At 34.3% G+C, this 22,346-nt stretch overlaps 2 protein-coding genes across 2 annotated transcripts; both read right to left on the reverse strand.

Moving 5' to 3' along the window:
• Positions 1–14,513: 14,513 nt before the first annotated feature.
• On the reverse strand, positions 14,514–18,008 carry LOC140008784 (uncharacterized). Its single transcript, XM_072053660.1, has 3 exons — positions 17,917–18,008; positions 15,160–15,505; positions 14,514–15,071 (listed from the first exon to the last, which is right to left on the reverse strand). The coding sequence occupies exons 2-3, from the start codon at positions 15,502–15,504 to the stop codon at positions 14,514–14,516; spliced, it is 903 nt and encodes a 300-aa protein (XP_071909761.1). The 5' UTR covers position 15,505; positions 17,917–18,008.
• On the reverse strand, positions 15,733–17,150 carry LOC140008785 (protein ALP1-like). The gene is made up of 3 exons (XM_072053661.1): positions 16,623–17,150; positions 16,289–16,514; positions 15,733–16,193 (listed from the first exon to the last, which is right to left on the reverse strand). The coding sequence occupies exons 1-3, from the start codon at positions 17,148–17,150 to the stop codon at positions 15,733–15,735; spliced, it is 1,215 nt and encodes a 404-aa protein (XP_071909762.1).
• Positions 18,009–22,346: the final 4,338 nt, after the last annotated feature.

Raw genomic sequence — 22,346 nt, forward strand, 5'->3', positions numbered from 1 at the left:
GGAAGGCCGAGAGAGTGAGAGAGCAAGAGAGGGAGGGGAGATTTCTTCCATAATTTTTCAAGTTTCACCATTAATCTTGAGTTTGGAGCCTAGAGATTGGGGTGGTTTGATTATCCACAAAGCTTATTTGAAAGGTAAATCATCTTTCTTTGAAAGGTAAAGTTGGGTGCTTGAGTTGTGAAGCCATGAAAGTGATGTTTCTTGTTGAGGATATGAATTTGTATGGTTTGTATGGTGTTTATGGTGTGGTTTAATGGTCAACTTTACCTTTCAAAGAAAGATGATTTACCTTTCAAATAAGCTTTGTGGATAATCAAACCACCCCAATCTCTAGGCTCCAAACTCAAGATTAATGGTGAAACTTGAAAAATTATGGAAGAAATCTCCCCCTCTCTTGCTCTCTCACTCTCTCGACCTTCCCTCTCTCTCTCTCTCTCTCTCTTTAGTTTTTTATTTGGTTGATGTCTTGTGTTCTCTTGGATGTTCTAAGCCATGAAAGTGATGTTTCTTGTTGAGGATATGAACTTGTATGGTTTGTATGGTGTTTATGGTGTGATTTAATGGTTTATGTTGTTGATTTCTGGTTGCTTAAATTTCGGTTGAGCTATGTAGAATTAGAGCTTTTGGTCTCACAAGCTATTAAGTTCATTTGGTTGGTTTTGAGCTTGTAAATGGAATCCTTGATATCTTAAATGCACTTGTATATTGGTTTTTAGTAAAAATCAGATTTGGTTATGAAACCCTAATGAAAAGGGAAATTAGTTTGGTTTAGTTGGAACTTGGAAAGTTAAGGTTTGATTGATTAGGGGTTTGAAGTTAGTAAAGAACTAGTGGAATTGGAATATAAATGGTGGTTAGTATTTGATAATTTTATGATAATTTGCGGAGAAATTTCGGACCATTGTTAGGTCTTTTCGAATCTGATATATGTAATATTATTTGGTATGATATTGGTTAGAAGAATTGTATAAGAATTAGAGAAACGGATCACACGGTTGCAATATACAAAACCGGCAAAATTGAAAACAGGGCAGTCCACAAATCCGAATTGGGCTCTAGTTTTAATTTATACTGCGTGCTGATTTGGAAGCTGTTCAAAACACGAAAGTTGTAGCTTCTCAAGTCCTTGTTATTCTTGCAAAATTTCAGATCAAACGGAGGTGTGTAGGCTGAGTTATAGCCAAAATCCTCACTCAGCTTTCAAATTCTGGTTTGGTCACATTTTATAAATTAGCTTCTGATCATGCTCAGTTTGCAAGGATAACGATGGAACTGGGTGTTGGTGTCTTTATAAGAAATGTAGAGCTTTGTTTCAGATTCAAAACGGTATAAAGTGCGTCCAAATCCGAGTTTCGTAGCTCCTGTTATAGCCAAAACAATATCGTGAGTCAGAACTGCCTTGAACACTGGACAGTTCTGACAGGTAATTTGGCACTCATTTTTCGTTCTGTTCTGAGTTGATCCAGATCTTGGCCAAAACATAAAAGTTTTAGCCTTATGTCTTAGCTTTCTAATTCCTTTGTAATTTCTTGATTTGGGTTTGTGAGCTGTGAGTTATGGTCCGGCAAACATACCCTGTCCGTCACCCTAAAGTGCGAATTTCTGGCACTGTTTTCCATACTTTCGACCTATTTCTGTTCAGATCAGGATTTAGGTGTCTTCACGAAAGTTGTAGCCTGTTCTTTTAGCTTCAAAACAGTGTCTAATACATTTTAATCCGACATTTGTAGCCCAACTTATGGTCAAAACAGTTTGGGACAGTAACTATGCCCATTTCCGTTTGTCGGTCGTTTCCATTTCCGTTTGCCGATTCCGCACATGCATGTGCCAATTTTGCCATTTTGCTTAATTTACGCACTTTAGTAGTTGTTTGTGTGATAATATGGCTCAACCTTCTGCTACAGGCGGTGATGGGCTAGACGAAGCCGGTGGGGCCCACTAGCTAGCGACTTGAATTCATTTCAGTACTTTCTCTCGTTATACTTGCTTTTTGGGTGAGTAATCAGGGTTTCTGTGTAACTCAATACTAATATGAGTTTCCTATGAAAAATGGGCACTTAGACGAGAGTGTACTTTATCGCACTCGATCTAAACCCCATTAGTTGCTATTGATACCTGTGAAATATGATTTTGTGATTTGTTATGGAGCATTTATTGCTTGTGAAACATATGCGGAGCATTTATTGCTTGTGACGCAATTTGGGAGCATTTATTGTTTGAACTAGAGCATTTATTGTTTGAACTAGAACATTTATTGCTTGAACTACGATTTTAGAGCATTTATTGCTTGAAAAATAATTTAGAGCATTTATTGCTTGTGACTTGAGTGGAGGCTCATGGTCTCTCTATGTGGGATCCTTTAAGAGAAGCGAGCTGTGTGGCTCAGGATCTCAAGGGTTAACCGGTGATCAAGCTCGACAAATGAGTTGGCTTGGGAGTCACCCGTATCCTTACCATGTGGTGTTACTTTTCTGCTTTTGCTTTGCTCTCACTGTGCAAATGTTGACATGTAAAATTTTCATTTTTAACCCTGGTTAGTCACTAAGCTTCTAGCTAACCCCGTTTTCTTTTGTTTTCCTTAGCAGGGGCCGACGCGGGGAAATTTTGGCACCATCACTAGTATAGTTGGATTTTGTTTGTAATCACCGAATAGTTAATATGTTTTTTCCTATTATAGTGATCCGTGTAAGGACCCTTCTTAGGGTCTACTCTTTGGTTTTGGTTATAATCATAAGGATGTAATGGTATGGGTAGTTACTTTTGGGGATGTGAATAGTACTCTTTTGCCGTGTGAATAGCTTTTATTTGCTTTTGCCTTTGAGTCCTGGCGCGAGTTGGGCAAGCGACCCGTTAAGCCCTCTGGTTCATTTTAGGAGAAGGTGGGGTCGTCACAACCTTAAATCACAGGCACCAGAATCCCGTGCATTGCACAAGCCTTTCCCACCTAGTTATGTTATGTGATCAAGTGATTTACGCGAAACTCCTTGGTCGCCCTCCTAGAAGGGGTTTAATCCCTAGACTAAGCAATTGGAGTCGGAGATTATATGTACTTATTTATGAGCTATGTTTTATGAAAGGGAATGATGTGATTGACATGTTATATGATTTACAAGAATTTTCTATAAATATGATTATGTTATGTTATATGTTTTCCTGTCATGTTCGATAGGCTCACTTCTAGAACCTATGGACTAAGTGTCATATTGAATGGATGCCACTTATGCATGTGTTACTCACTTCTCAATGAAATATGTATATTTAATATACAAGACGATGCCAAAGTTTTTTGAATTGATATATACATGCGGGATTCTATGACCAAATTCACAAATATATATTATGTATATAGTTACATGATTTGGTAGGGAACTGAGTGTTATCTACTAAGCATACATCACTCAATTCATGTTCTCTTTATTTGATATGATTCTCAATACATCAAAATGAATCAAGAACATGAACCACAAGTCTGGACCTAGATTAAGGATCAACGTTTGGGGGATGGAATTTGTAATCAATCTTGGACCGCTCAAGAAAGATTAGAATGGATAGAACAATGCCACAATCAAGATGAATGCTTGATTGATAAGTTGTCAAATCAGCTTAGGCCTACTTGAAGATGTTCAAGGATGGTTTTCACAAGTCAAAAGAAGCTCTCTCTCTTCAAGAAAGACTTCTAGAAATTTTTCTCAAATTTATTCAATGTGTGTAAAACGATCAAACTAAGGCTTTTTATAGCCTTTGCATGACTCAATACTCCTAACCCTACTAGAACTCACTTAACTAAACCTTAACTACTAAGATTAACTCAACCCACGGCCAACTATGGTCATCATGAACTTAAGCCTTTTTTTAACTAATTGACTTAAACGACTAAACTCAAAGCTATAATTAACCAAACAATATCAAACAATGGAAATAAACGACAAACAACTAATAAACTAGGCAATTCAGCCAAGACACAATATGATAACCCTCGCTTGATGCAAACAGACTTAATAAGCTTCAAAACCAGTTAGATCCCATATCATTCCCCTTATCTTAAAGGCCATTTCCCACAAATCGAAGTACGAAGGGTGACAAGCAGAATGACATGCCAATGGGTCAGCCTTATGATGATCACAAGCCAAGGCATCATCCAAAAGAAAAACCTCCACTTGCAAAGTTGGAAAAGACATCGTTTAGCTTCTTGAATCTCACGAACCAGCTTCAATGTGAGCTCAGCTAGTTCGCTCGTATTCATGAGGTAAGGATCCTCAAAGTGGTCTGTGGCATCTTCCATAAAATCGAACTCCTCAAAGCTCAATGAAGTTTGCAAAGTGCAAAATCTGATTTGGTGATGTTGAAGTTTCACTTGGACTATCTACAAGTCGAAGATAGAGATTGTATTGTTCATCATCAAACTCGCTCCACAAACAAACTACTTGCACACGATCAGTCCCTTTGTCTAGATAAGAAAGACAACAAAGATTAGTAGTCAGCTCACAAAAATGAGATAAATGTGTTAAAGAAATGTAGACACGATAAGAAGGAAGAAATGAAAGCAATAAGATAAAAATTTCTGGAATCGTTTCATGTCCATCTTCATGAAAAGGAATGGCAGCAAGGGAGATTGAATTTGGACAGCAATTATGCAATTCCATGTTCTCTCACTTAACCTACAAAAAAGAAGGAAAACTAGTAGCAAACCAGTTAGTAAAGTTACAAGAAAGAATCCTATTACGCTCAACTCTAATTATGTTTCCTAACTTTATACACCTCTTTGGCCGAACTCACTAATGCTTCTCTCTTCACTACTCTCGGCCTCACTCTTTTCTTTTTTCCTCATCTCACACTCTAACACATATTCCTCATGTAACCTCACTTGATCATCTTGAACCTGTCTAGGGGTAAGGGGAACAAGGGTAACTCTTCTATTACAATGCATAAAGGAATATTTATTTGAGTGATCGTCAAAATGGATAGCTTTGTCATATTGCCAAGGATGACCTAAGATCAAGTGACATGCTTGCATTGGTACCACATCACACACCACTTCATCTTCATACCTACTAATGCGAAATGGTACCCTTACTTGCCTATAAACACGTTCACCACCATCGTTATTTAGTCATTAAAGTTGATATGGCTAAAGGTGTTCGGTGGTTAGAAGAGACAATTTCTCAACCATGAACAAGCTCACCATATTTGTGCAATTTCCACCATCCATTATTAGACTACACAACTTGTTCTTGATGTGACAACGAGTGTAGAACAAGTTATCCCTTTACTCATCTTCATCCTTTAAAGTTGAGGCAACAAGCACTTTTCTCACAACCAAGACCCAATGTTCCCTTCAAATGGCAATTCTTACTCTGAATTGTCACTTTCCTCCTTCCTCCATTAAAAGTCGCATACCTTCACAATCGTCTTCATTATCCGACACAACTTGTCCATTAGGCAAGATAAGTATGGTCTTTGATTGGGACATTGAGATACTATGTGTCTAAAATCTTGACACTTGAAGCATTTAACATGCCTACTTCGCGGTTTTGGAGTTCTTTGGCTAACTTCTATCTCAACCTCAGTTTTATACCCTTGATTTGATCATCACCTCTTTTATTGATGTTTCGGACAACCCTTAAGTGACCTTTATCCTCATCATATTCATCATTAGAAACTTCATGTTCTGCTCTATAACTCCTTCCTTGAATTGATCTACTTCGATTTTGGGAGTTTTCAAATTGGTCCATCCTTTCATGCAAGGTTTCAAATTGGATATTCATCTTTCGTTGAAATTTACTCATTATGACCTCCATGGTGAGTTTAGGGTCAACTATGGATGATCCTTCTCTGTTTGACATGTTAAGGTAACTTGCAAAAAAAAGTAATCAAAGAAACAAGTATGTTTTCCTCACACACTCCCTTAGTGTTTACCCTCGCGCTTGTGTTTGCACTCAATCACTCCAATGAGCTCACACTTAAGCTCTAATGGATGTTACTTGCTTGTCTTGAATAAACTAGAGCTATCTTTAAGATAAAACTCTACTTATCAAGTAATATTCACAAGATTGTAACACGGTTAGATTTTAACAAGCTAAAACAAGGATTAAACATGGACAAGATATTGGAAATTTGCAGATTTATTGGTACAAATATGAACCCTCACAAGATAAAAGAAATTCTAGACGATCAGCTCAAGATCTGACTAGATTTGGTGTTAATGGTGTGGATTTTGATGTGGAAATTTAACACACTTGGACACGATATATATAGCTAGAAATTACACTACAAGACCTGTTTGAACTTGTACAAAAATTAATGCAACAATTTGGAAACTATTGAACTTGGACAAAGAAACTAGAATTAGAAAACTATGACTCTTTGTAATCTAAAACTAATTTGGATTCCTTTTGGACTACTAAAACTCGATTATAACCTAGAAAAATAACTTAAAAATGGACACAATGTGGTTGAACAAACCAGATTTAAAGGCTAGAACAAGAAACACAATTCGGCAGAAATTTTGGAAACTTAGAAAATACTCTACCCGACATTATATGGCTGGAAAATTGAGGAAAATTTGAGGGTAACTTGGAATTTCTGTTTAGGCAATGACAAGTAGTTAAAATCCCTTGTTTCCAAGTGATTTTTGGACTTGAAGATGGTTTCTTAATTGCTGGAAAATAAATTTCTAAATTTGATAGTTTTAGGAAACAAATCCAAGTAGGGTTTGGATTAGGAAACAAGTTGTAGCTTTTCACACTCTTCCTTAACTGATTGTAACTTGGATTTTGATGGAACAATGTATCAAACAGGGCTGTTCAAGATAATTTTCTACGTTATTTTTTTTTTCAATTGGCAGCTTCAAGAAACAATGCAACAGCCATGATTTCACAATCTTAGAAATATGGGTTAGGGTTTCCAATAACTTCAAGATTGTGAAACTTTGGTTCAAGATTTTTCAAGAAACCCTCTTATGCCACCCAAGAACTTCAAAATTTGCTGAAAATTATTCAAGAACATGTAAGAAACTCAAATTTTACATCCAAAAATTAAAGAGCTTCATACACTTTCAAGATTTAAGAGAAATCAGCTAGGGTTCAAACGAAGACAAGAACGAACCCAGCCACGGATTGACTCAACACACAAGGACAGCCACGGACTCAAACAAGAAACTAATGATCAGAATTTTTTTTTGGATGAACAATAACGACGAAAAGGATGCTACAGTAATAATAAATAGTACCATGAATAGTAACTATGAATAGTCCCTTTTTTTTTTTTTACTCTAAACGATTCAAGATGCAAGGAACAAACAAGTCACGAATTGAACTACACAAATTGAGAAACAAGATGAAACCGTAGAACTAAACGAAACAAAAAAAAGGATATAATGATGATACCTTCACCCTAACTCTTGACACCAACTGTTACAATTCTCGATACGCAAAGACGAATCAAGAGCATGAATCACAAGTTTGGACCTAGATTAAGAATGAACATTTAGGGGATGGAATTCGTAATCAATCTTGGACCGCTCAAGAAAGATTGGAATGGGTAGAACTACGCCACAATCAAGGTGAATACTTGATTGATAAGTTGTCAAATCACCTTAGACCTACTCTAAGATGTTCAAGGATGGCTTTTACAAACCAAAAAAAGCTTTCTCTCTCAACAAAGAATTTTGGAAATGTTTTTCAAATTTGTTCAATGTGTATAAAACGATCAAGCTAAGGCTTTTTATAGCCTTTACAAGACTAAACACTCCTAACCCTACTAGAACTCACTTAACTAAACCTTAACTACAAAGAATTAACTCAACCTATGGCTAACTATGGTCAATATGACCTTAAACCTTTTATTAACTAATTGACTTAAATGACTAAACTCAAAACTTTAATTAACCAACCAACATGAAACAATGGAAATAAATGACAAACAGCTAATAAACTAGACCATTCAGCCAAGACACAATGTGATGACCTTACCTTGACGCAAACGGACTTGATAATTTTCAAAATCAGCTAGATCCCATACCATTTTTCTTGTAGATCAAGAAAGGATACATTATCCATTTTAGAAGATAAATGAGAGGTAAATAGATAGACAATCAACTCTAGAAATTATACGGGAAGGTTTTTGGTAGATGTATTAAATAAAGAGCTTGTACTTAATTTTAAGAGTTTGAAATTCTTGGGTTAGGATTGTATGGATTGGTATTGATGATTTGAATGTTGTATTTCTTTAGTAATTGTAAGTTCTAATTTCTAGCGAATTTTTGTAAGTTATGATCAAGATGTCTGGTATTCGTGGGAATAAGGTCTCATGGATACAGTATGCCACTTTGCAAATCTAGTCCAAGAACCTAAATTTGGGGTGTAACAAAAAATTTGTCAGAAAGAATAACAATGTAAATCAACACTATAGTGACGTGATGTACGTAGTATAGAAAAGTGATTAAGAAAAAAAATGGTGATTGAAAATGTGTTCATCATGTAAATAAATCATCATCATTCAAAACAAATTAGTACATTCAATGTACTTTGCCTCTTTTTGCCAACAACCAATTAGTAGACGTAAGTTTGCATTGTTTATTATGTAAATTTGTTTAACATAGCAAAATATAAGGTAGGAATAACTAGGAATATGCTTAACTGGTATATTCACAATTTCGTTGATAAAATGGAAGATAATATTGCTAACTAGACCCAACCACTCAATAAGACAGGGACAATTAGGGTTAATTTAATATGTCCATTGGCCACAATTGAAAAAGAGTTTAGCTTAAATGGTTTATTTGGTGAGTGAACAAATTGCAAACTATTCCCAACCATTAGCAATATGGTTACTCTTATAATCAGTTGTCTAGTTGAAAATACACACACACACACACACACACACATATATATTTTTATAAGTGGAATGTCTTGAACTCATGACCTTCTACTTACCACCCAACTCAATTCTTACTCATAAAAAAAGGTGAAGTATATATACATGCTAATCAAACCTCAAAGGTTTAATCCACATTAAAAAACAAGAAAAAAGAAAAGACATGAAATGTTATTATCTTAAGAAAATACCATATACGTATATAAAAAGCATTTTGTAGTTGACTTTTGGGAAAATTTCATATGTCATGTGAAGGGGTAAATGTGGAAGAGAAAAAGTACAATGCAAATGGTTAAGTACAATGCAAATGGTTAAGCACAAAGCACAACATGATCATGCGTGCTTCAGTATGTCTTGCCTATAGTGGCTTTTAAATGAAGATGTGGTGGAGCATTGGAAACTTGTGTGTAGTGTGAGGACCCGAAAATTTTCCTTATTTTCCATTATTTATTTTATTTCCTTTCATACATTTTCTATACTTAACTTTATTACCTTAAGTTTGTAGATATTTTTATAAGTGAGTTAAGGTTTTAAATCATTTTTTTCTGTTTAATTTGGTTCATGTTAAGTTCGTAGCGCATTATGGACGTGAGACCCGCTAGTGCGGTAAGTGTGATAATTTTGATGACTAGGTAGAGTTTTGCATAAAGGGATGTTATTTTATAAGGTGCTAAGGAATAATTAGAGGTTAGCTAGATAGATTAACCTTTGGAAAGCAAAGAGATGAATCAAATCCTAAAGAACCAAGTGTCGCGAAACCGTTGGAAGTTGGACTTTGACCAAACCTTTCTTAACTTTACTAAAACCAAAATTTCCTCATTTTCTTACCTTGCTTGGCCGAACCATTGACAGGAAAAAAAAGAGAGAAAAGTTCATCGTCCACCTTATTTTCTTGCTTGAATCTTGAGTTTCAACCATTGATTTTGCAAACTACTCCATAAAAAGTGATCACTAAGGAAGTTTAAGGGTTTTGGTGGAGTGATTTGGGAGGAGAAAGGTCTTGGCAACCTCTTTGCATAGGGTTTTAAAGTATTTATGGCAAGAAACTCCCTCCACTTCAAGTACTTGCAAACTAGTGGTTTAGGGTTGCAATTTTGGTAGTTTTATGAGAAATTTCATGGTTTAAAGTAGTGATGTGGAAATTTTCAGTTTTTATGGTGAAAATTCTGCCCATATATGATGCTTAAGGGTTGGCAATGGTTTGATAGCTTAGCTATGTGAAATATCTAGTTTTTATATGTTAGTTTGACTTGCCTAAAGAAAATTCTATCTTGTATTTGAAAATTTCAGGTTAGGGTTCCAAAATTTAGCTTCATTGTGGTTGATTTTGGAGCTATCAATTGGCTATATTTGAAGGGTGTTGTGGCCCTAATTAAGTTTATTTCATAGCTTATGATTTATGGGTGCGAGTGAGGCTGATTGAGATGAGATTTGGTGTTGATTTTAGGATGGAAAAGTAAAGAAATTAAGGGGAGGTGCTGTCCAAAATTTGGGGCCGCTCGTTTCCTTCAAGTTTGGGATGATTTTGGGGTAAAATTGTTTAAGGTGTTTGGAAAACCTATAAGCTTTCCTTATGTGTTGAATCTTGGTTGAATGAAGGACTTTTGGGTTGTTCATGTCCCTAGGTCAAAATGTTTCCTTTTCACTCCAAAGCCACATTTTGTATCTTTGCACTAGTAGTTAACTACGACTCGTAGTCGAGTCTCAATTGTGAATTCCGTTCACTAGGTTTTGGATGTGGGAACCATAATTATTTTACCTTGGTTGTTCTTAGGACGTGCCAGTGATCAAGAGCATAATCCGGGAGGAAACTTTTGAAGTTGTTTTTGCTTGAACTGGTAAGTGTACCACTCGCATGACTTGTTGCTTAACTGATTACTTTACTTGTGCTTGAAATATGTGACTTGAATGACTGTGACTTCCATTTATTCTGAACGAGACGAGAGAGTACTTTATTGCACTCGTTTCTCTTGGCTATTTGACTGGTTTACTATGCAAATTTGGATCTATTATTTGTGCATGATTTGATATCGTTTGGAGGCTTGTATCCAATGACCTTACTGTGAAATTTGAGCTCAAACCTTATTGGTAGTTAATCTAATCGAGCCAGCAAGGGCTTAGTCGGGGTAGATTGATGAACCATGAGGATACTGTTACTGATTCACTGAATACTGAAACCCTTTGATAGTTGGTATACTCAAGTATTACCACCGCTGTTTCTGCTTGGTGTTCGGGCCTGGTAACGGGTATGTTTGGTGGACGAAAATTGGTGTAAAGTGGAGGTCTACGGTCAAGGTTTTCTTATTTAAATGTTGACGAAGTGTCAATGGGTTTGGATCAAGTACTGCAACGGAAATTTGGTTCTTGAAAGCCATCTGTATCCTTTCTACTTGAACTACTCTGTTTAACTGTGGTGTTCATTCAGCTCTTTACCTGATGTTATCTTTGACTGATTAGAAGTGAAAGTTGTGATTTTGACTGCTTGACTTTTGGTACTTCATTGGGCGAAAACTCACCCCTGTTACTTTTGTTTTCCTGACAAGGAATAAAATTTTGGGACCGTGAATTTTGGAGAAAAGAGTAGAGCTAGGTATAGTTGTTTTGGTTTAAACTCCTTTGTAATAGTAAACCCTAATTGTATTTGGATATTTTGGTTTGTCTTTCAAGTTGACTTGTTAAAAACTCCAATGTATATATATATGCAAGAGTATGATTATGTGTATCAAGTGTGATTGATCAAGATTGTACGTTTCTATGGCCTGATCCGTTGAAAACTTGGTGAGTGTGAAGCTTGAGCGGGAAAAGAAAAAAAAACTGGTGGAAAATTTTGTGCAGAGAATCCGGCCGCATATCCAGCCAGTTCTTGGCCGGATACATGGCCGGATTGACAGGGAAATTGAAAAAATTCTTGGTGGCTTCTGCCTTGAATCTAGCCGCCAATCCGGCCAGATTCTGACTTGGCTTCAGCTTTTATTGTTTTCCGTTGGGGTGTTTTATCGAAATTCTATTGCACGTCTTGGTTTGGTAAATGTGTTTTTGGTTTAGTAGTCCTGGTGAGAGTTGGGCAGGTAATTCACTAATCCTTGGGGTACGTCCTAAAGGAAGGTGGGGCTATCACAGATAACACATGGAAGGGTATTTTGGGTTAGAAAAAAATATGAGAGCAATAGTTAAGTTACGAATACAACATTGTCATGTTTCATTTAGTAGTATTTCTTTTTATTACCCGTGGCAATGATTAATACTCTCTTAAGTTAACAATTTAATATGTAAATTATTCATTAAGTATGCCATTAATACAAATACAAAAAATGCCATTAAGAGAAAAAATATTTACACCCCAGTCAAAAGAAACAATCGTAAGAAACCAGTGGGAGGGAAAGATATGGAATCCCATTTCAATGAAGAATGGGAAGAAATAGAGTTAGATGACACTCTTTTAGATGTAGAATTGATTAGCACTGTCAATAAATGACACTTTTCCCAAGAACTATTGTAGCATCATTTGTCTTCTCATAACTGATTCGGATTGTAATTGCAGCATCGGATCTCGTGTTGCAATCCTTGAAATTCTAGGTGATAGAGTAAAATTGATGTTAAGAGTATGGTTTATTGAAGGCACTATTTGATAGATCTTAAAGTCTTTTAATGCACAATAGGTGAGCAATGATTGTCAATCTGTTACAAAAGGTATTGCAATCTCCTTGAGCTTCTTGACAATCATGGGGGGTTTGAATATTAAAGAATGTTAGGTCGAGTGTTTGGGTTGCATGTCTTTTTATAGGTGTTGGGATAGTTATACTTGTTCTCTATATTTGTTTCTCTACTTTTTTGCATCCAACTGGTATTTTAGACATTGTGAATTGTTTACTGCAATTGCCCTCATTAGCTAGGATATGAATTCGAGAATTTTTTTTATGAAATAGATTGTATTTGTGCAATTTTACATCTTCTAACTGTCTTCTAAAATCTACTTTTCATGGCTATCGGTGGTTGAAGTGTGAGGAAATATTATCTGTAAACTGGAACTTTATGTTCCAGGTAAAGTCTCAATTTTCACTCACAATTGGTATATGTTAATTGTAGATTGTTAATTGGATGCTAATTATTGTTAGGCAAATTTTGTGGATGTTTCTCAAGTGAGACAAATAGTTTGAACTTTGTTGGGATTGAAGCTTTAGTTGATTAACTTAGGGGGCGCTTGGTTCAAGCTTAGGAATTGGAATTGTAATTGGAATCATAGACTCTGGTTTTGGAATTAAAACTTTTCATTCCAATATCTTGCTTGGTTCACACATTGGAATTAGCATTATTCCAATTCCTGATGCTTGGTTTGATGAGTGTTTCGGAATTAAATGTAATTAAATTCCAAATTTACCCCTAATATAACAATTCTTCTAAAACAAAAGAATTACACATACGACAAATTAACATTTTCATAATTGTAACTACAATAGTTATTAACTTTTTGATAAATCATAAGAAAATCATAAATAATAAAAAAATTAATACTAGAAAATAAATATAGTGGCTGCATTAACAAGGAGTAAATTCCCAAAAAAAGGAGTTTTTCAACAATCACCCAAAAGGTGACAATTTTTGAGTCTCTTCCCAAAGGGTGAAAAATGCATCCAAGGAATGTGTTCTTCCAAATAAAAACGCAACTTTCAAATTCGTTATTTTATGTTTTGGAAATTTGTTTAAATATGAAAAATTGGTTAAATAGCCCATAAGATACCAGCTCTTTATGAAAAACTGGCAGGTTTTGTACCAGCTTTATGGAAAAAATTGATTAAATAGTGCCCAAAGGAAAACTAGTATGTTTTGTATTTAACATAAATTAAATATGTGAAAGTTAAAAAAACAAAATTGCTCATAAGATACCAGCTCTTTAAGGGAAACTGACAGGTTTTGTAGTATGTTTTGTATCAACTCTTTATGAAAAACATACCAACTCTTTATGGAAAAAATTGATTAAATAGCGCCCAAAGGAAAACTAGTGTGTTTTGTATTTAACATAAATTAAATATGTGAAAGTTAAAAAAATATATATTTCTCATAAGATACCAGCTCTTTATGGGAAATTAGCAGGTTTTGTATTTAATACGCTATTTAACCAATTTTTTATATTTAAACAAATTTACGAAAATTAAAATAACGTATTTGAAAGTTGCATTTTTATTTGGAAGAACGCATTTCTTGAATGTGTTTTTCACCCTTTGGGAAGAGACTCAAAAATTGCCAGCCTTTAGGAAGTTAGTTTAAAAACTCTTTCTTTTTTGAAAATTTACTCCATTAACAAGTCATTTGTGGTTCCTACATTAGATAATGATATGAAATAGATCTCTCCTTACATATATGAACAAAAGAAGGAGACTCAAATCACAAAAGCTAACCATACCAAATACAAGTCAATTGTCTAATCCAGTCGAGAGTGCCACTCAATGTCCACAATCTCCAAAAGACCAATCATATAACCATCTAACAATCACCATAACAAAAAGAAATTGTCATCAAATCATCACTTTCCAGCTAACAATAATTTTACTTCAGCGAGTAGATTGAGGATAAAGGAGGTTAATTACATATTGTCGTTTCATTTCTGCAGGAAGATTGTAGAACACATGAAGCTTGGAAATCTACTCCGAAAGTATGTCGGCTGCATTCATTACATCTCCACTCGGTAAAGCAAGTTTCATTAACTCAGCAACAACTTGATCTCTTCTATCGGAGACCAATTGCTCACGTTTATCCTCATTTGACATGGCTGCTGCCATAGTTGTGAAATTAGCTTGAATTCCCTCAACGAAATCTCCAAATTTGCTGGTGAGAAGTTGCAATGATGCATCAAGATCACCCCTTGTTGTTGATGCAGATTTCATTTTTTTTGACACATTTGCAATGGGAGGGGATTGTTTCTTTTGTTTCTTGGAATTTCTTGTACTTGTTGAGCTTGGTTGAGTTGATTGCTCCATGGAATTTACTTCATCTTCTTCTACCTTATCATTATCCGAGTTTGACATAGCATCAAGCCCTTCATCTCCTTCCTCCAAATTTTGGACATCTTCCATATCTTGGACAGCTTGTGCAATATCTTCAGCAACATTTCCAGTGGCTCTGTCTCTTCCATATACAATTTCAAGATCTCCTAAATATGGAAATTTGACATCCCAAAGGCCCTTCGCATCCTTATGAGTCTAGAGATAGAATAGAAAGATAAATGATAATCTTAATAAAAGGTTGAAAAAGAACATATCAAAATGTAAAAAGTAATCAATTTCTTACCTTGCACCAATCATCATACCACTGTTTTTCACAAGAAATCTTTTTCTCAGCATCATTCCAACTACAACCACTTTCTTTGCACATTTCAACAATTGCATGGAACCTATTTTTCAGCCACTTAACTTTTGATTCAATATGTGGGCTGACTTGTTTGGTAAAAGTAGGTTGCTTACGCAAGATAATTTTAAGCAATTCGCTCATATAATTATTTTTAAATCCTCCATCTGATTTCCACATTGGATCACAAGCCAACTCTTGCAATGATTCTATGAGCACTTTTACCTCTTCACCAGTCCAAAAACATTTATTTTTCCCTCTTCCACGTACAATTTCATCATTCTCCATCCTATCATTTAGAAGTCAACCCATATATATCAATTAATTTTGATACACAATAGCATATAACTGAAATTTATAATATAACAAAACACATAAAAGAACATACAATTAAAAGTCAATCCAAATTTAAAAGAACATACATCAAGTGTCAATCTAATTCACAAATCCACTACAAGAGTACATCAAATGTCAATCCAAATTTAATGAGTCTAAGAGCTAAACATCCATTCATAGCTAAATACTAAGTCCAGCCCTCCAATTGTCAAACATTTCAAGTGCTAAATTATTTCTAAAATTTGCCCATTGATCACTTGGCAAAATAGTGGATATGTGCTCTACTTCTTCATCACTGTTTTCATCTTCACTTTCATTTTCTTCACTTTGTAGTAATTCTTGTGGATCAAAAGTCATGAACTTCCTTATCAAGTTGTGCAGCAGACAACATGCCATAATTATTCGCACTTGTGTTTGAATTGGAAAAAATGAAGGGGATGCTAGAATCTTCCACCTTCCTTTTAGCAATCCAAAACATCTTTCTATGATATTTCTAGCTTTAAAATGTTTCATGTTGAAATATTCCTCTGGTCTTTGTGGTCGATAACCATTGAATTCATTAAGGTGATATCTTTGCCCTCGATAAGGGGCAAGAAATCCATCAGCATTACAATATCCAGCATCCACCAAGTAATAACAACCTTCAAAATTCAACCATGTACAAATTAATACTAGACTACCTTATTTTCGAAAAATAATTGATTGAATGGTATTGAATACTGCAATATATGTTTACCTTGTGGGATTCTAAGACCATTTGGTCTAGAGATAGCATTTCGAAGCACACGACCATCATGTGCCGAACCTTCCCAACCAGGCAAGACATAGATAAATTGCATATTAGGAGAACAAACCCCTAATACATTTGTTGCAATACTTCCTTTTCTCGTTCGGTATCTTGATTTTTGTTCGGTGGGTGGTGTCACATCTATTAATGTCCCATCTAAGGCACCCAAACAATTCTATTTTAACAAAAATAAAAAATATAAATGAGTTAAAATGTCTATATTGGATAGTTTAGATGAAAACATACATTTTATTAAATGATTGTATTTTAATGTTTGAATTACCTTAAAACATTTCCATCTCTCATCTGTGCAATTTTCGGTAATAGGCTCAGGCTTCTTAAGTAATATAGTATGCAATTTCAAAACTGCTAGGAGGCAAAGATTAAATTGACGACTCACCGTTTCTCTACTTCTCCAAAATAGACCACAAATTGTTCTACTTTTCTTGTGGTGAGCCAAAACATACACAAACATGGCAACAATTTCTTCTATTGACATGTTTCTTGTAGCTTTCAAACCTCCAGTGTCTCTAATCATTTCACATAATATCCCAAATGTTCGTCTATCCATACGAAGTTCGCTAATACAATAAGCATCACTCTCCCTAGTCAAATTGAATAAGTGTTGCATGCGCTCAGTGACTTTTTCTTCTTTTGATTTTATTTGGCGTCTTCTACTTTTGAGATGTATGAATATTAACTGGTACCACATCATAAACAGTGCAATAACAACCATTATCATTCCTGATAAAATCTGGCTTTGCCCTCGATATTTTTTGCGTCTTCTGTTTTCAATAGGCAAACGTGGCATCTTTGTCTACATAACAATATGACAACCAAACGTAAGTATTCACCAAACTAGATTACGGCATCAAAATCTTCAAATGCATTAAACATCAATTGATCTTATTAAAAGGGCCTAGACATGCATCATACATCCGTAAACACAATGATGTATAGATATAAATAAGCATAAACAAACGAAATTGATAGTTGAAACTTGAAATCCTAATGTACGAATAACTATGAAACTGAAAGCTATTCAAGCAGACAATTTTACAAACAGGTACAGGGCATGTAGAAACCCACCCAAACTATACCAGTATTCACGGATCAAATAACCAAAAGATCAAGAATTGATTGACCTCCATTGAATGCGTAATCCAAGAAAACACATTAAAAACATAAAAATGACAAATCTAGTGACATTAACATTTATCTCACCAAAAAAGAGAACAAAATAATGTATTTGTTGAAGTAAGTGAATTAAAATACATGTATTACAACAAAATACATGGATTAAAAACATGTATTATTCTCACCAATAATAGTGTATTTGTTGCGGAAATAATTTCTTATTGGATTTTGTGACAAAAGAATATGAATTCATGGAAGGAAGACTTTTTTGCAAAACAGAGAAGATTTGGTCCAGTTAGTGTTATTGTATAAGATTCCGTTCTTTTCTTCTTTATTTTCAACTACCCAGTGAGTAGCCTGAAAAAACAGAGAAGAAGAAAGAGAAAAGCTTGCATACGAAAAGAAAATTGCAGAGGCAAGGGAGTTTGTAATCCACTGACCTGGGATCAAGGAATTCACCCTAGTAGAAGACTCTTCAACTCTAGAATTCGTTGTCCAAGGAGAGTCGAAAGCCACTGATCTTTATGGTTGTTCAACCGATGAAGTAGAAGAGGTAGAAAATCTGATGAAGAAGAAGAACAGAAGGTGCGGCGTGTAATGAAGAAAAAAAGAGGGTAGGTTCGTCATAAATGTTTTTGCTTGGGAATGAGTTGAGGGTTTTGTCCAAAACCTCCCAATTTACTCAGGAATGGTGAAAGTCCGATTTTTTAGAAATGATTCCAGAAATTGCATTCCAATAGACTTAACCCAAGCAACAAATAAGGGGTTCATTCCATTATTTGATTCCCAAACCCTTTAACCAAGCAGCCACTTAGTAGTCTTTTCTTTAATTTGTTGGAATGCTTGTCCCTCAATTAGTTGTACATTTATAAAAATTTTGTGGATGTTTCTCAAGTGGGACAAATAGTTTGAACTTTGATGTGATTTAAGTTTTAGTTGATTAGCTTAGACTTTTCTATGATTTGTTCGAATGGCTGTCTCTCTATTAGTCATGCATTTCAAATAATATTTCAAATAAACGTGTATCTAAACAGCATGTGTATTAGGTTTATGTTGTTGACTAATAGGTTGCATTTTTGTTATTAATTTTATGATTATTTCCCTTTTTTATTTTATCAAATATTGTATTAATTGGTAGATTCTACTTATTTTTGGTAATTCGTGCGGATTGCAGAGATTTGGAATAAAAAGGAATTAAAAGGTGTGATTTCTTCACTAAATTTGCTGTTTGGCATAATCACGTCAAGGTTAGAACTCTGCACATCCTGAGGAGATCGAAAGTTGATGCATAATATCTAACTATGGATTGAAGTCTTTGAAGTCGGATCAGAGATGTTGCACCAGAGGATTGTCATTGACTTTTCCTTTTCAGTCGAGATAGGATTTGTTGGAGTCATTTTTTACTTTAGTTAGTAGTAGTAGTTTAGTGGAAATAGGAAACGAAACAATAGCGGCACTATTGATTGATTATTCTTTCTTTCCGCGAAGGAATAAACTAATCAGTTGTTTTTTTTTCTTTTGGGAGCCACGAGACATAAGAAAAATGTTCGCCTCTTTTCTCATTTCTTCGAATAACAATACATTACTTTTGGAGATTATTCATGTTGATGAGTTCAACCAATTCATGTGGGATTTCTTTAACGGAGATGAATAAAATTTTGTTTCTAGTCAAGAAATAATGGAGGACTTGATTTATCTAAAGTTGTGAGATCAAATTGGTTTTATTTATTCCTTTAATTTTCTGGTATTCGTATATTCCCTATTTTACTTATGGTTGTTGTGTTATTCGAATATTTAGGGCCCAAAATTTAGATTAATTCAATAACCTAAAATCAATTAAGACAATTAAATCCGTAATTATTTAATCGCCCTAAATTAGTGATAACTGGAATGATTGGATTTGTGTCAGGGGAATATATGGGTTAATTTAAAATAATCCTCATAGCGTGTTATTTAATTAAAACAGAGCTTCTCTATTTCTTAAGACAATTGGGGAATTGAATTCTAAGGTCGTACCTAAGATTATTTCTTGATTAGAGCAATGGCTAATGGTCATATCTTGACTATTGATAAAGTAAGGAGAAGTTGATCGTGTTTGCTTGTTGATAGTTATAACTTATTTATCAGTTAATAAGGGAAATTACTATTGCATCAATGATCAATTAAATGAATCATTTTTGAAGTTATTTCTTGGCTAGAGTTATTTATTATTGATTCAATTTTAAGAAATTGTCATTTAGTTTTATATTTACTTAATTATTTTCATTTTTTTTAAAAACCCACTTACTCTTGAACTCTAGAAGAAATAAATTTTTTTTCAGTCTCTATAGATTCGACCCTGCTCATCCTATATACAAAATTTATAATTTTTCTTGAGTAGATATTCATTATTGCACAGAGTCGACACCTATCATTGACTTGTGTATAATGAGAAAACATTATGTTGTATCTAAAGGAAGGATTTCAATGGCCAGTCTTAGATCCTCTGGGGAGAGTTCTCCGCTAAACTTTTCAAGATATTTGGAAAGAGTTCTCCAAAGAAGCGATAATGAAATTTATAATATTAAATAAACGGGAACATTTGTCAGGTTTGGGAATCCGTGCTTTTATGTACAGTAGCAAAAGTATAGGTGATTCGTTAGCTTTACCCATGCCAAGATAGAGTTAATGAAATGGAATCTCCTATGTTTTACTTTGTCTAAGAAGAAAAGTATGACATGTGAACCCACAATCATTCATTGTTTGTATGGATAACTGAACTTAACAAGAAGTGTGAAATACATCTAACACAACTTTTATAGTACATAATTAGACGTGCAAAAAAAATACACATTATTTACTACTTAATATTGAGATTTTCAAAATTTAAATACACAATAAAGAATCAATAATAACCCAAGGTATAGCTTGGAAATGAAATAATATTTTTTGTTTTAGCAAATTTGATAAGATGATATAATTTTGCAATAGAGCAAAAAAGAAAGTACGACACTTTTAATGGGATAGAAGGAGTGAAAGATTTAATGCCCATTTTAATAAATGGTAAAACAAGTGAACGTACAACTCTCTCTCAAATCACTAAGGATCTTAAATTATAGAAAAAGACTATAAAATTGTAAAAAAATCTACAAATCCCAGTTCTATTAAAAAAAAAAAGTTCTCAAAAGGCCACCAAAAAGTACATGTCCATCAAATGGACTGGTTCCAATCAGAAACAAATGGATCTAACCTTGCTTCTATACCAAGATGGTAAAACAAGTGAACGTACAACTCTCTCTCAAATCACTAAGGATCTTAAATTATAAAAAAGACTATAAAATTGTAAAAAATTGCCACAAAAAAATCTACAAATCCCAGTTCTATTAAAAAAAAAAAAAGAGTTCTCAAAAGGCCACCAAAAAGTACATGTCCATCAAATGGACTGGTTCCAATCAGAAACAAATGGATCTAACCTTGCTTCTATACCAAGATGTTGAGAAACTACTCTTGAACTCTATAGTTTAACCTTTCTTATAGATAGTACCTTTATCGTCCTGTGCTTTATCAATTAACACTTGAATCTTTCATGAAGTTGATCTTCATTACTTTGCATAACTAGCTGTAGTTATCCATTATAATTTAATTGATTTGGGCTAGTAAAACTCCACAAGACCATGTGCCCAATACTTTATTTCCATGGTCCAAAAAAGGTCATGTTTATGAACGTGCCCATCTTAAATTCATACTAGTTGTTGATTATTTTATTGAGCACCTCATAATGAGGAACAAGAAAAATTGAGTGACCATGTTAAAGAAATTAAACAAGAGAAGTTATGGATTCACTTTTAACAAGAGGGACTAAACATAGGACTTACAAGAAATTAAGTAGTCTATTAAATGATGGTGGAAGTGCTCTACTTTCTTTTAATGAAAGAATTGCCCTGGAAATGAGATGTGAAGTTTGTGATAGCTCATGATTTTCATATCACATTTTTTGTATTTCTTTTTTGGTTTGCAACTAAAGCGCTTGAGGAAGCACCAAGAAGGCCTAAGCCACTGTTAAGGTACTAGTTGGAGTTTAACCCAAAAAAAAAGGTACTAGTTGGTGGATCAAATCCCCTTGCTAGCATCTCAAACACTAGGAATTTTTTGACTTCTCAAATCTAGTAAGTGGCTTAGTGAACCTGTTTGATTTAGAGGTGATCTAGTCCCCTCTAAATTACCAATTGCCCTATTGGGCCTACTGCATCCCTCATAATATAGGAGTAGGTGTAGGTGTAAAATGTTCACATCTAACCAAAATAAATAAATAAAGCGCTTGGGAAGGCTATTCTTATTCTTCACAATTGGGGGCATTGTTAATATTTGTGTCGGCAAATAGAGGTTTCCTAATGCTTCGGAGAATATTTTCACCAAATGCACTCTATTATTAGATGCTAGAATTTTTTTTATTCAACTACAATAAATAATCAATCATTAATAAGGCAAAAGAGATAATGTCTCTTTTTCTACTACTGCCAAGTGTTTAATAAGAGTGTCAATCCTCATTCTTTTCACGAGAGTAGGTTGTAGTTATTTTAATTTTCATTTTATATCCATCTATAAAATATCAATGCTACAATATCTTACTAAGAAAATCTATGTTGCTTTAGAGATTTTTTTTTGGGATGATATACCAAACATGGGAGAGTGACATCTAGACAACAAAAGTCTACTTGATTTATTTAGGAATAATTTAAAAACCTTGTTGAGGTCTACGAGGTTATTTGTCAATTTCCTTTAAGGCTTAAAAATTACACTATCATCTCCTAGTCTTACATTAATACTTGAGCAAGAACTATGAAAAGCAAAGAAAAAAAAAAAGAAAGAAAAGACCTTTATATCCCTTAAT

The sequence above is a fragment of the Coffea arabica genome, chromosome 6c, assembly GCF_036785885.1.
Source record: "Coffea arabica cultivar ET-39 chromosome 6c, Coffea Arabica ET-39 HiFi, whole genome shotgun sequence".
In the NCBI taxonomy this organism is placed as follows: Eukaryota; Viridiplantae; Streptophyta; class Magnoliopsida; order Gentianales; family Rubiaceae; genus Coffea; species Coffea arabica.

Excerpts from the sequence above, each read along its gene's own strand:
- LOC140008785 (XM_072053661.1), bottom strand. The coding sequence starts at position 17,150 with ATGCCACGTTTGCCTATTGAAAACAGAAGACGCAAAAAATATCGAGGG. Across the intron at positions 16,515-16,622 it reads AGAGATGGAAATGTTTTAAG|AATTGTTTGGGTGCCTTAGA; the intron begins GTAATTCAAACA and ends TTGTTAAAATAG. Across the intron at positions 16,194-16,288 it reads TGGTCTTAGAATCCCACAAG|GTTGTTATTACTTGGTGGAT; the intron begins GTAAACATATAT and ends TGAATTTTGAAG.
- LOC140008784 (XM_072053660.1), bottom strand. The coding sequence starts at position 15,504 with ATGGAGAATGATGAAATTGTACGTGGAAGAGGGAAAAATAAATGTTTT. Across the intron at positions 15,072-15,159 it reads GGTATGATGATTGGTGCAAG|ACTCATAAGGATGCGAAGGG; the intron begins GTAAGAAATTGA and ends TTCTATCTCTAG.